This window comes from Onychostoma macrolepis, chromosome 01 (genome assembly GCF_012432095.1).
Source record: "Onychostoma macrolepis isolate SWU-2019 chromosome 01, ASM1243209v1, whole genome shotgun sequence".
Taxonomy (NCBI): domain Eukaryota; kingdom Metazoa; phylum Chordata; class Actinopteri; order Cypriniformes; family Cyprinidae; genus Onychostoma; species Onychostoma macrolepis.
The window spans coordinates 31138363-31151842 of record NC_081155.1 but is presented as its reverse complement, the minus strand read 5'-3'; the positions used below and the strand labels follow the sequence as shown (position 1 = coordinate 31151842).

The 13480-nt window shown below is 38.1% G+C and overlaps 1 protein-coding gene across 2 annotated transcripts in view; it reads right to left on the bottom strand.

Moving 5' to 3' along the window:
* The window catches only part of fam184b (family with sequence similarity 184 member B), a 33405-nt gene extending 20020 nt beyond the window's left edge, over window positions 1-13385 (bottom strand). Inside the window, exons 1-3 of one of the 2 annotated variants that reach the window (XM_058775746.1) lie at window positions 12923-13385; window positions 2740-2919; window positions 1961-2614 (exon numbers count right to left, since the gene is read on the bottom strand). In XM_058775746.1, coding sequence (XP_058631729.1) covers window positions 1961-2614; window positions 2740-2919; window positions 12923-13081 — 993 coding nt within the window. In that variant the 5' untranslated portion in view covers window positions 13082-13385. The remainder of the gene's footprint in view (window positions 1-1960; window positions 2615-2739; window positions 2920-12922) is intronic. The other variant, XM_058775736.1, reaches the window with a different exon arrangement.
* Window positions 13386-13480: the final 95 nt, after the last annotated feature.

Here is a 13480-nt window from a genome sequence, read left to right as displayed (position 1 = left end):
GGTTTCTTTGACAGTGGCCTTCAGCTCATCTGCATTTTTTGGTCTCTTGTTTCTCATTTTCCTCTTGACAATACCCCATAGATTCTCTATGGGGTTCAGGTCTGGTGAGTTTGCTGGCCAGTCAAGCACACCAACACCATGGTCATTTAACCAACTTTTGGTGCTTTAGGCAGTGTGGGCAGGTGCCAAATCCTGCTGGAAAATGAAATCAGCATCTTTAAAAAGCTGGTCAGCAGAAGGAAGCATGAAGTGCTCCAAAATTTCTTGGTAAACGGGTGCAGTGACTTTGGTTTTCAAAAAACACAATGGACCAACACCAGCAGATGACATTGCACCCCAAATCATCACAGACTGTGGAAACTTAACACTGGACTTCAAGCAAATTGAGTTATGAGCTTCTCCACCCTTCCTCCAGACTCTAGGACCTTGGTTTCCAAATTAAATACAAAACTGGCTCTCATCTGAAAAGAGGACTTTGGACCACTGGGCAACAGTCCAGTTTTTCTTCTCCTTAGCCCAGGTTAAGACGCCTCTGACGTTGTCTGTGGTTCAGGAGTGGCTTAACAAGAGGAATACGACAACTGTAACCAAATTTCTTGACACGTCTGTGTGTGGTGGCTCTTGATGCCTTGACCCCAGCCTCAGTCCATTCCTTGTGAAGTTCACCCAAATTCTTGAATCGACTTTGCTTGACAATCCTCATAAGGCTGCGGTTCTCTCGGTTGGTTGTGCATCTTTTTCTTCCACACTTTTCCCTTCCACTCAACTTTCTGTTAACATGCTTGGATACAGCACTCTGTGAACATCCAGCTTCTTTGGCAATGAATGTTTGTGGCTTACTCTCCTTGTGAAGGGTGTCAGTGATTGTCTTCTGGACAACTGTCAGATCAGCAGTCTTCCCCATGATTGTGTAGCCTAGTGAACCAAACTGAGAGACCATTTTGAAGGCTCAGAAAACCTTTGCTGGTGTTTTGAGTTGATTAGCCGATTGGCATGTCACCATATTCTAATTTGTTGAGATTGAAATTTGGTGGGTTTTTGTTAAATGTAAGCCAAAATCATCACAATTAAAAGAACCAAAGACTTAAACTACTTCAGTCTGTGTGCACTGAATTTATTCAATACACGAGTTTCACAACTTGAGTTGAATTACTGAAATAAATTAACTTTTCCACAACATTCTAATTTATTGAGATGCACCTGTAAATGCATTCTCTAGTTCATGTTGGCCACAATTATTGGCACCCAATTATTGCAACATCCTTTTCCCAGGGTAACAGCTCTGAGTTTTCTCCTATAATGCCTGTAAATATGAATGGGAATATACTTCAGATATATTTTACTCATAAGAATTTCTAGGGGTGCCAATAATTGTGGCCAACATTTATTGGAGAAAAAACATGTATTTCATCATGAGATTTTCTCCCCACTTTCAATTGTTTTATTTCAATGATAGGTTAGAATTTTGTGAATTTTTGGAGTGAAAGATCAAAAGGATAAACAATGCAGATTTATTTTCACAGCCGCCTTTGCTCATATTTATCAAGGGTGCCAATATTAGTGGAGGGTACTGTACATATACAGTATATATATATATATATATATATATATATATATATATATATATATATATATATATATATATATATATATATATATATATATATACACATACACAAATTTAATGAAAAATAAGAAACCATAACAACTGTGGCCAAGACTGCTACTGGTGTCCATTCCAAAAAAAATATAAAAGAAAATAAGGAAAATATCTTACATTTTTATCCAATGTTATATATATTTTTAAGAAAGGTATGAATAATGCACAATAACCTAAAATAAAAACAAAGTAAATACAGATGAAATTGTTTCATGGAAAACACTATGTTAGATTGTGTCGATTAACCTGGATTGGGTGGCAAAAGGTTAATTTTGGACCCTGTTAGACACACATGTGTACCTCTACTCTCTCCTGAAGTTTGTTGCAGTGTCTGTTGCTCTCATTCAACCTCTGTTCTTGAACCTCCAAGTCCGTCTCTGCTTTTCTCAGCCTCTGCTGAAGTGTTGCATTCTGAGACTTGCGGTTTTCTTGCTCTCTCTGGTGCCACTGATTGATGTGTTCATTGAGGCTCTTTTGTAGTGTCTTCTCAGTTGCCTTTTGCTCCTCCCTCCTCTCTTCTTCCATCTCCTTCACTCTCTTCTTCCACTCCTCCACATCTCTCTTCCATTCCTTCTCCGCTCTCTCTTTCTCTTCCCTCAGAGCCTGTAGCTCCTTTCTTACCATTTTCAACCTTTCTTCACACTCCTCCTCTACTCGTTGTCTTTCCTGTGACTCTCGATTCCTCTCCTCCATCTCTCTCTTCCTCTCCTCCTCCACTCTATGCATCTTCTCCTCCTCCTCTTTCTTTCTCTCTTCATCTCTGGCTCTCCGTAGCTCCTGGCACTCGTTCTCCAAGCGCTTGTTTTCTTCCTGCGTTTGTTGCAGTAATTTGTGTTGGTTGTCTCTATCTGTCTGCAGGTTCTGGAAGTCTCTGCGCAGATCTGATGTCTCTTGGGTTAACACGGCTATGCGCTCCACATACTCTATTTCAGCCCTCTGTCCACGCTCCTCCACCTGAAATGGATACACATTCACACATGCTAAGATAATGAAGTGATTCTCTCCATGTTGTATTTAATATGCTCATAATGAGTCCATTTACAGAATACGTGTGTATGTGTGACCATTTTTGTTTTTACTTCCTCTACGGTGGCCTGCAGCTCTAGAAGGCGTGTCCTCAGAATAGATGCTGACTCCTCCTCTTCTTCATCCTGACCTGTGGTTGGCTGGAGGCTGCCCTGCGTCTCCGTGGCAACACGGCGTAGCGACTGCAGAGTTGCCTCTTGCTCCTCATTCTTAGTGTTTAAAGAATATATCACCTATACATAAAACACACACACATAAATATAATTAAAACACAGTTATAATAGCAAGATAAGGATTGCAGTCCATGTGTGTATGTTCATTTCATGCTCTTAAAAATAAAGGTTTTTTATTGGCAATTATGGTTCCATGTAGAAACTTTCCATGAACCTTTTCAATGCACAAAATATTCTTTATAGTGAAAAATGGTTCTTTTAAGAACTGTTCACTGAAAGATTCTTTGGGGAAACAAAAATGGTTCCTTTGTTGCTCTTAAACAAAGAGTCTTGTTTTCACTGATGAAATCTTTCACCTCTCTGATTGAAACAGTCATTCACCCACAGTCTGCAGTTATTGAGCTGCAGTTTATCTAGTACATGTGTGTCTGTTTACGCTCTGCAGATGTCTGTGTTAACCTTCTATGAGTGCTTGCGATTGGTTGTGCACAGCTGTTCGACTGTGTTTGGCATCTTCACATTGGTGTCCCCTGGCATTTTTCAAGCATAGAGGCACTAATCCCAAGTTTTTGTTGTGGGAATGCTTATATATCATACCATGTACAGTTTTAACATAAATGTTTCCATTTCATGCATTGTACCGAATTTAGGCAATGGCTAGTTTTCATCCGCAGTCCCTTGGCAGGTAATCATAATCACAAATAAACAAAAACAAAACTGCAAAAACATACAGTACAGTAATACTTATACACATCGTATCAGAGCCAAAAAGAGAAAAACAGGAAAAATAACCTCAGGTTAAACCATAACCATATCAGTGTTTACAGAGTTGAGTTGATTTTAAATAAGGTTTTAGTTTCAGTTTAAAAATATCAATAGATGTGCCCATCATTATGTCTTCTGGTAGAGTGTTCCAATAAGTAATAGCTTTCACTGAGAAAGACGATAGTCCAAAGGCAGAGTGACGAAATGGAACAACACAATCACTAATGGATGGTGATCTAGTAGATCTTACAGAGACTGAAGAACAAAAATGCACAAAATCACGAAGTATGGAAGGGGCCAAACTATTTAAAATTTTATAAACCATACATAAATTTGAAAAAAGTCTAAAATTGTCAAAGCTCAGAAAATTGTATTTCTCCAAAACCCTAAAGTGGTGATATTGATTAGACTTTTTGTCCAGGGTTTTTAAAGTCTGTTTGTAAAGAGATTTTAAAGGTTTAAATTTATAACAGTTTCTCCTGCTTGACCCCAACATATCAGACAATATGACAGATGAGAAAAAATTGTAGCATGCATAAAAGTATTGGCTACATCAGTAGGTAGACATTGTCTAATTTGTCTGAAGTTTATCAAATTATATTTTATAGTCCTCACCAATTTCTTTACATGTTTTTTAAAACTAAGATTTGAGTCCAGCATTAAACCAAGATAATTAAACCCAGTGACAATTTTTATCTTCTGACCATTTATAAAAATATCTGCATTGGAAGAACGTGCCTTCATTTTAGAAAAAATCGTCCCTTTTGTTTTATCAGTGTTCAAGGTAAGACACGATTTCTCTAACCACTGTGTAATCCTTTCCATAGCAGCATTTAGCTTTTCAGCAGCTAACGCTGCTGTTCTCGCGTGTGTAAGAATAACAGTTTTGTCAGCATACATTTGCACTTGTAGCCCTTCGCACTGCTGTGGGAGATCATTGATGTATAAACTAAATAATAAAGGGCCTAGTATTGATCCTTGGGGTACGCCCATTGTAGAGTTTAAGGTATTAGAATGAACCCCTTTAATTTTTACACACTGCTGTCTATTTGATAAATATGAGGACATCCATGCTAAAGCCCCAGATGAAAGTTGGAACTTAGATAATTTAGAAAGAAGAACGTTGTGATTGACCGTGTCAAAGGCTTTAAACAAATCTAAAAATATAGCACCAACTGTTTCACCTTTGTCAAGCTTAGATTTTATTTGCTCTGTTAGGTGTAAAGTAGCTGTTTCAGTGGAATGATTTACTCTAAAACCAAACTGCATACAGTGTAAACCAGCCTTGGCTGTATTAAGATAAGATGGCAGTTGTTCAAGAACTACCTTTTCTGCAACCTTTGAGACTACTGGCAATATACTGATAGGTCTATAGTTACTAACCTCAAAATAATCCCCCGATTTAAGAATAGGTGAAACAATGGCTTGCTTCCAAGCAGTAGGAAAAACACTGTGTTCAAATGATTAATTAAATAAGAAATAACAGGAGCTAAAGTATCTTTGTGAGTTTTAAGAAACTTCATTTTTTAAGATCCCTACATTTAGTATTTCTTAGTGAGCTGATAATTTTGTTAACCTGTGTTTCATTAGTCGTGGCTAGGTTAAAACCTTGGCTATCAACATCAGTCAGTAGAATATTTCTTTCCTTTTTATAAATTTTTCCCCCAGTTCATTAACAGAGTTAATAAAAAAGTAGCGATGGAGTAATCATCTAAAATTAAATTTCCTTGAACTTTGATCTTGAGATCTCCTGGAGAATTTATCTCCTTCTGCAAAAGGCTGTTAACATTTTTCCAAATCAATTTGCGGTTTCCTTTTGCCTTGTTCAATTGGAGAAGATAATAACTTGATTTAGCTACTCTCAGCTCTCGAATAACTTTATTCCGCAGTCCATTGTAACAAAGCCTGTCGATGTCCCTTCCTGACTTAATAGCCATCTTTAATGCCAAGTCCCTGTTCTTCATCAGCTTCCATAAGTTATCGTTGAACCAAGGTAGATTATTTTTATACTTAATTTTTTATTCTTAACTTTTATAGTGAATTTATCCTACTATTCATTGACTCCTAAGATTAAACATTAATTGCACCCTTTCTGCAGTAAATTATTTGTTTACAAAATTCTTACAAATACATTGTGATATATATATATATATATATACACAGTGGGGCAAAAAAGTATTTAGTCAGCCACCAATTGTGCAAGTTCTCCCACTTAAAAAGATGAGAGAGGCCTGTAATTTTCATCATAGGTAAACCTCAACTATGAGAGACAAAATGAGAAAAAAAATCCAGAAAATCACATTATAGGATTTTTAAAGAATTAATTGGTAAATTCCTCTGTAAAATAAGTATTTGGTTACCTACAAACAAGTAAGATTTCTAGCTCTCACAGACCTGTAACTTCTTCTTTAAGAGGCTCCTCTGTCTTCCGCTTGTTACCTGTATTAATGGCATCTGTTTGAACTCGTTATCGGTATAAAAGACACCTGTCCACAACCTCAAACTCCACCATGGCCAAGACCAAAGAGCTGTCAAAGGACACCAGAAACAAAATTGTAGACCTGCACCAGGCTGGGAAGACTGAATCTGCAATAGGTAAGCAGCTTGGTGTGAAGAAATCAACTGTGGGAGCAATTATTAGAAAATGGAAGACATACAAGACCACTGATAATCTCCCTTGATCTGGGGCTCCACGCAAGATCTCACCCCGTGGGGTCAAAATGATCACAAGAACTGTGAGCCAAAATCCCAGAACCACACGGGGGGACCTAGTGAATGACCTGCAGAGAGCTGGGACCAAAGTAACAAAGGCTACCATCAGTAACACACTGCCAGGGACTCAAATCCTGCAGTGCCAGACGTGTCCCCCTGCTTAAGCCAGTACATGTCCGGGCCCATCTGAAGTTTGCTAGAGAGCATTTGGATGATCCAGAAGAGGATTGGGAGAATGTCATATGGTCAGATGAAACCAAAATGGAACGTTTTGGTAAAAACTCAACTTGTCGTGTTTGGAGGAGAAAGAATGCTGAGTTGCATCCAAAGAACACCATACCTACTGTGAAGCATGGGGGTGGAAACATCATGCTTTGGGGCTGTTTTTCTGCAAAGGGACCAGGACGACTGATCCGTAAACGAAAGAATGAATGGGGCCATGTATCGTGAGATTTTGAGTGAAAACCTCCTTCCATCAGCAAGGGCATTGAAGATGAAACGTGGCTGGGTCTTTCAGCATGACAATGATCCCAAACACACCGCCTGGCAACGAAGGAGTGGCTTTGTAAGAAGCATTTCAAGGTCCTGGAGTGGCCTAGCCAGTCTCCAGATCTCAACCCCATCGAAAATCTTTGGAGGAGTTGAAAGTCCGTGTTGCCCAGCGACAGCCCCAAAACATTACTGCTCTAGAGGAGATCTGCATGGAGGAATGGGCCAAAATACTAGCAACAGTGTGTGAAAACCTTGTGAAGACTTACAGAAAACGTTTGACCTCTGTCATTGCCAACAAAGGGTATATAACAAAGTATTGAGATGAAATTTTGTTATTGACCAAATACTTATTTTCCACCATAATTTGCAAATAAATTCTTTAAAAATCCTACAATGTGATTTTTCTGGATTTTTTCTTCTCATTTTGTCTCTCATAGTTGAGGTATACCTATGATGAAAATTACAGGCCTCTCTCATCTTTTTAAGTGGGAGAACTTGCACAATTGGTGGCTGACTAAATACTTTTTTGCCCCACTGTGTATACACACACACATACATCCATATACACACATACATACATTTGTTCCCAAACCAGTTAGTCCCTGCTGAATGGTAGTTTAATTTAGGCTAAATTTCCAACCCTGTTACCCATACTGTATAGTTTTTCAGTTTAATTTTAATTAACACAATATAATATAACTTTATTTAAAGCTCCAGTTCGCGACTTTTGGTGCTCTAGCGGTTAATAAGCAGAACTGCATGTGTCTTGTGGAAGAACATTGTAGCCGGAGCTACTTCGTTTATGTCGAGTCACACAGGTACTGGGCTACTCCGCAGCGCTGCTGATTTGGTAAAAATAAAAAAAGTGCACACACACACACACAAAAGATTATAAACTGCATTATTTTTGTAACAGTTGAAAAAATTGCAAAGTTCTTATTAAATGAACAGAAAATAAAATATCTACTCCTTTCACTGACCATTTGTCAAAAGAAAGAAAAAAAAAACTATTGTGTACCCTGTTTGCAGAAAGTGTTGTTTCATCATAACACAGTGTAATCTGTAAGTAGAGTTTGTGTATTTGAGTCTGAACGTGTAGGCATATGAGAGAGTCCTAATATTATGTGTCACTTTGGCTATCCATCAATGTGTCCTACCCACAAGTCCCCATGCCTGGGGTGTCATCAGATTCCCAACGTCTCACTCATCCCTCCAGGGGGTCGTGTGTTACCATGACGCCTGACTGTCTGTCGTTAATCGCCACCGCAGCAGAGCTGGACATTCCGAATGATAAACTGCCAGGAAGTCACTGCGTCTCCTTCTCTTCACTCGCCCGTCTCTCTCTCTCTCCACCTCTTTTCCTGTCCCCCACAGTGTTTCTGTAAGCTGACCACCTTCTCTCTCTCTTTCTCTCTCTCTCTGTCTGTCCCCAGACTCCCCTTTATAACTTTCACATTCGGTCTATTCCCTGCCTCTCTCTCTCTCCCTCTCAGTCCTTGAACATGAACTCTCATGTTTTACGGTGCACAGAATAAAACGGAAAGTAATGTCATATATCTGTACTACTGAAATGTCTGCTGGCTTTATATAGAGCAACAGCACTCTTAACTTAACTAGCAGACCGAAATGGACTGGGACCGGGAGAAAATTAGGATAAACAGCAGATTATAGGAATTGATTTTTTTATTTACATAAATTACTATTTTAAACAGAAAGTGCTGAAATACCTGTCTCTCTCTATTTATTTGTCCTTGTTTTCATTCTTTGCAAATATGGCACCCTGCCTGACTAAGATCCATACTAATGAAATCTGATACATGCTGTCTTGCTTTCCTTCTCCCTCCTTAACAAACACAAACGATAGAAGCATCTGTGTCTGTTTCTCTACCCATTTGTCCGCATTTCAAAAACTGCTTATAACAGTCATTTCTGACGCAGTGAATTTATTGAGTCAGTGCATTTGCGTGTGTGAAGGCCTGTTTACACCAAGAACAATAACTATAAAGATAACTAAAACCATTACTATTTTAGAGTCCACTCCAACACATGATAACATTCAGTTTTTTCTAAGCATGTGCCGGTTTAAAAGCCGTTTAAAGTCAAACAGATTCAGTCAATGTTTTATCATTTATCAGCTGAAAAAAAAAAAACATTCTGAAAGTGGTTCCAACAATACCATTCATCTGATCCGTTATACTGTGGACTTCCTTATTTTCATATATTTAGAAAGATTATTAAAACTTTAGTCATCGTTATTATCATAATGTGAATGACCCTTAGCCCTATAAAAATCTGTTAAACATGACTGTTTAGCTACAGTGAGAAGCCTAACCACATTTTGCCTGTCTAACGTTTGCAGCCTAGCCAGGCTTTCGACATTTTCTGGCCAAGAACTCCCCAAGTGGCCATCTGATATGTAAAATGACCAACCACTGTTTGTGTTGGTTTATCTGATATAGATGAACGGTTGTACAGGAAACAACTGTTTATTAATGGAAATTGGTGCAGACTTTGAGACTACAATTTCTATTCACCCAAAAGTAAGAAGTAGGCTACTGGTTTTTTTTCACAGAGAGAAATCGGCTTGAATATTTAGTTTGCTTACTTCTACTGTATGTGCATCCAGCAAAACTCTGAACAGCTTTCAAAGATCTGAAGCAACAAACATTTGGCAAATCCAGTGATTAGTTATTCCTCACAAATGTTCAAAATTTCAACCTGGTACCTTTTAAATATCTGCCAGAATCATAAAAAGATACAAAGTTTGGTTGCAGTCGCTCAAAGCAAATAATGCATTCTCAAAAGCATTGTTAGCCAGCACAGCTATGGTCGCAAATTACATCATTACAAATATAGTTCAACAAGTCTCTGATTTCCAAAATCATAGTTCCAATGCAAACTTTTAGAAGCATAATTTCTTGCAAGTATGAAATATGGACTTCAATATATCATGATATTAAAGAAAAAAAGGAAGCTAATATACAGTGCATTATATATATTTAATTGCATTTAAATTATATATACACATTGAAGTCAAAATATTTTAGCCTCAGCTTTGATCAGCACTGTTTTGAAGAGTCTCTATGTGCATAAATTTGTATGAGAATGAATCAAACATCAAGCACAAAAATGACAGGTAACAAATATAGTTAAGTAGTCCTTTTTTATTACAGCAGCATCTCAAAAAATTACATTGTGGAGAAAGCTGCTGACTAAATGAACCAGAAGTGTATGCCAATTACATACCGCATATTAACATGTTGTTTGTGTAAATGAACTACAAAAAATCTCACATTAATTGTGATTTTTGAATTGATTAATTAGCTAAAGTAATTTCTCCACCACCTGTGTTTAATGTAATTAATGACAGTCCTATATTGGTAAACTAAATGATGGAAGTGCGACCATGTTTAAAGTACAATTTAAACAGCTGTGACTGTTAATTTCTCAAAATTATGTAACAGTTAAGCTGTGAGTTACATTGTTTTATGGGAAACACACCCCTGATTGGACCTTAAAGTTTTCATAAGTTTTTTAGCATTTAGTGTCATGCCACCCATGACATTCCTATCATGCTCTTATATTAATAATAGACTGAAGTAGATCAAATCCCCTATGCTAAAATAGTGTGGCTTGGTGTGTAGCATTACTAAGCGTCACAAAGCTGAGCCGAATGTAGAGAGGGCATGACTCACACATCTGTTCTAACAGACACACACACAAACACACAGCTAAAGATAACTATTAGGAGTATGTTTACATGATGATAGAGAGAGGGATTCCACACAGCTGTGACATTCAAGCTCATAGGCATACTCTCACATACACACTCATGCATGCATAGATACATACACACGCACAGCATGGCAGGTTTGAATTTCGAGCCCTGACCTATTTTGTTTAGCAACAGTGCTGCCATTTCGATGTTCCTAACCCCAGTGGACCTTAGTCAGGGCAGACGCCATTTTTTTAATTTGACAAGAATAAAAACGAGGCTTTGAGGGACATACGTTCATTAGCTTTCCAAAAATCAATTCCAGATGAAAAAAAAAAAAAGTCCATAGAAAAGGCTTACATCCCCCACAGCCTTGTTTTCACTCTCAGTAAATATGGCATCTTCCCTAAGGTCCATACTAATAAAACCTGATATATACTCTCTCACTTCCCTTCTCCCGCCTTAACAGATCCAAATGACTGTGTATGGATTAGCCATTAATAGTGTACAGATATTAAAGTCTTTAACCTCTGTTTTCACACTTTATAACTGGCCAAGAGGGTCATCATTTTTCACACAGCGACAGATATAGTTATCACTATTGATTTTATCATACATCATCAAGGTGCAGTTTAACAAAAACACATAATTCAATTGAAACTCCAAAGGTTGAGAATATAATGCGTTTGCTTCTATTAAGATGTTCTTTGCTGCTAAACTAAATTTTGTGCTCATTTATTTTAATTCCACGTGTTCAGTGTGTGGGCTATGCTATAGGTTGTTTGGTCTTTTGGTATTTTAATGTATGATTTTTTTTTTTTATCCAAAGTGACAGACAGTATTGTACATGTATATTTAAGTGCTCTATTCCGAGGCCATATAGAGAATTCAAGATTTTAAGCCATATTTTTCTTTTACAGTCCTAATAAAGATGAAGGGTTAAAAAAAGTACAGGCCCAAATGACTATGTATGTATCAGCCATTAATAGTGTGTAGATAATACAGCCCTTAACCCTAATGTTTTTATAGTTATTCTTCATTTTTGGCCAAAAGGGCAATCATTTTTCAGGCAGTGTCAAACAGAATTATGGCTACTGATTTCATAATACATCATCATGGTGCAGTTCAACCAAAATGCATCATTCAAACTGAAACCCCAGGTCCAGAGGTTGACAGTATAAGAGGATGTTTCTGTAAATGCGTATGGATCTAGGAAGCTGTGTTTCGTCAATAAATTTTGTTCACATACATTTAATTTAATGTGCTGTGAAACACATTGATTGGTCACTTGGTATTTTAGCATATACTTTTTATCCAAAGTGACAATCAGTATTAATTGCCTAAACTTTTCTATTACAGTCCTAAATATAAATAAACATTAAATTATAAAGATTCAAAAAAGTACTAAGACCCTCAGAAAAAGTATTAAGGTGCCATCAGATACCTAGAAATGCCATGTGACTATAATACCTATATAATTACAATATTTACTATTTCCTGGGCACTATTCAAAAATGGTAGCTTTTAACAAATAATACTGTTGCAGTACAGTATGGCCTAACAAACATAATTCCAGTGTACTTTTTTGCTAGTGGAACCAACATAAAACTGAAACAAATGTGGCTTAACTGAACTACAATGTATAAGAGAACTGTTTTTTGCCAAACTGAACGAGTCTGTCGCGTTTGCCTCATCCATGTTACAAGCTTCTACGGGTCATAACAACTGGATGCTGCTTGCTTACGAAGGGGTGGTTCTTATACACACATCTAACCCTGATAATAAATAAACGCACTTTTCTGTTGCCAGCGATCACCCACGCGTCAAATTATTTTAGATGAGCCATTTGCAGCGTGAACTTCAGTAGCCCGCCTTGAACTATAAACTCCACGAAAGCGCATCTGCTACCAAACAACCTCTATTGAAATCGTGACTGGTCTTGGATCACCCTCTGCCTGTTCTGCATCACCTGTAATGGAAAGACAGTGAAGCGACGCCGAGTGCATTAAAACCCTGTTGCATTCCATGAAGAAAAAACAAAAGAAAAAAACAGTGCGTCAGGCACTGTTTTTACACTGTAATTTACACTGACAACTAATATATAATTTATATATATATTATTACTGTCTTAAACTGTGCCTTTAAGTACATGTAAATGATTTAGCGTAAAATATGCGCAGTAGGTAGCAAAAAGAGACACACACACACACACACACATATATATATATATATATATATATATATATATATATATATATATATATATATATATATATATGTATATGTATATGTAGACACACATCTGCGGATGTGTGAACGGATATCTAGGAAACAATAATTCAGAGTCCCGTTAGTTGAGTATTAAAATTACGCGCTTACCTTTGTCAGCTGCGCTATTTTCTTGCACATTTTCGTGTGCATTTGATAATCATACAGTTCCTGCTCTACATTCACATTGGGGATGTCCGCAATAGCGGTCCCGTTACATGCACCGCTGCCGCCGGGGGGTTGGTTCATCTTCCCAGAGCTGGAAGCCATAATAACCCGTTAGAGTACGCTGATCAATCACAAACTGGGCTGCGCAACACCCTGATTGCCTCTACGTGATCCTGAAGGTAGAGTCCTTACGACAGCCGAAAGCATTGTGCATGCTGCAGCGACCGGCGAACACACTCCCGCTCCGCCGTGAAGCTGCCTCCGGTGAGCGCACAGCGCACAAGATAATGCCATCGGCGCTCCGCCGCCCCTCGGGACACGACTCACTGACGGCATGTGCCCCCAGCCCGGACACCTGTCTCTCACCCGGGGCGTGACTACAGTCTTACATTACGAGTCACGGGTCACACTGCAGTGTGAACATGGCCCCTCCCATGAACGCCAACACGCCCAAGAGCACAACAAACATACGCTCGCGCAATTCTTTCTGAAACCACGGTC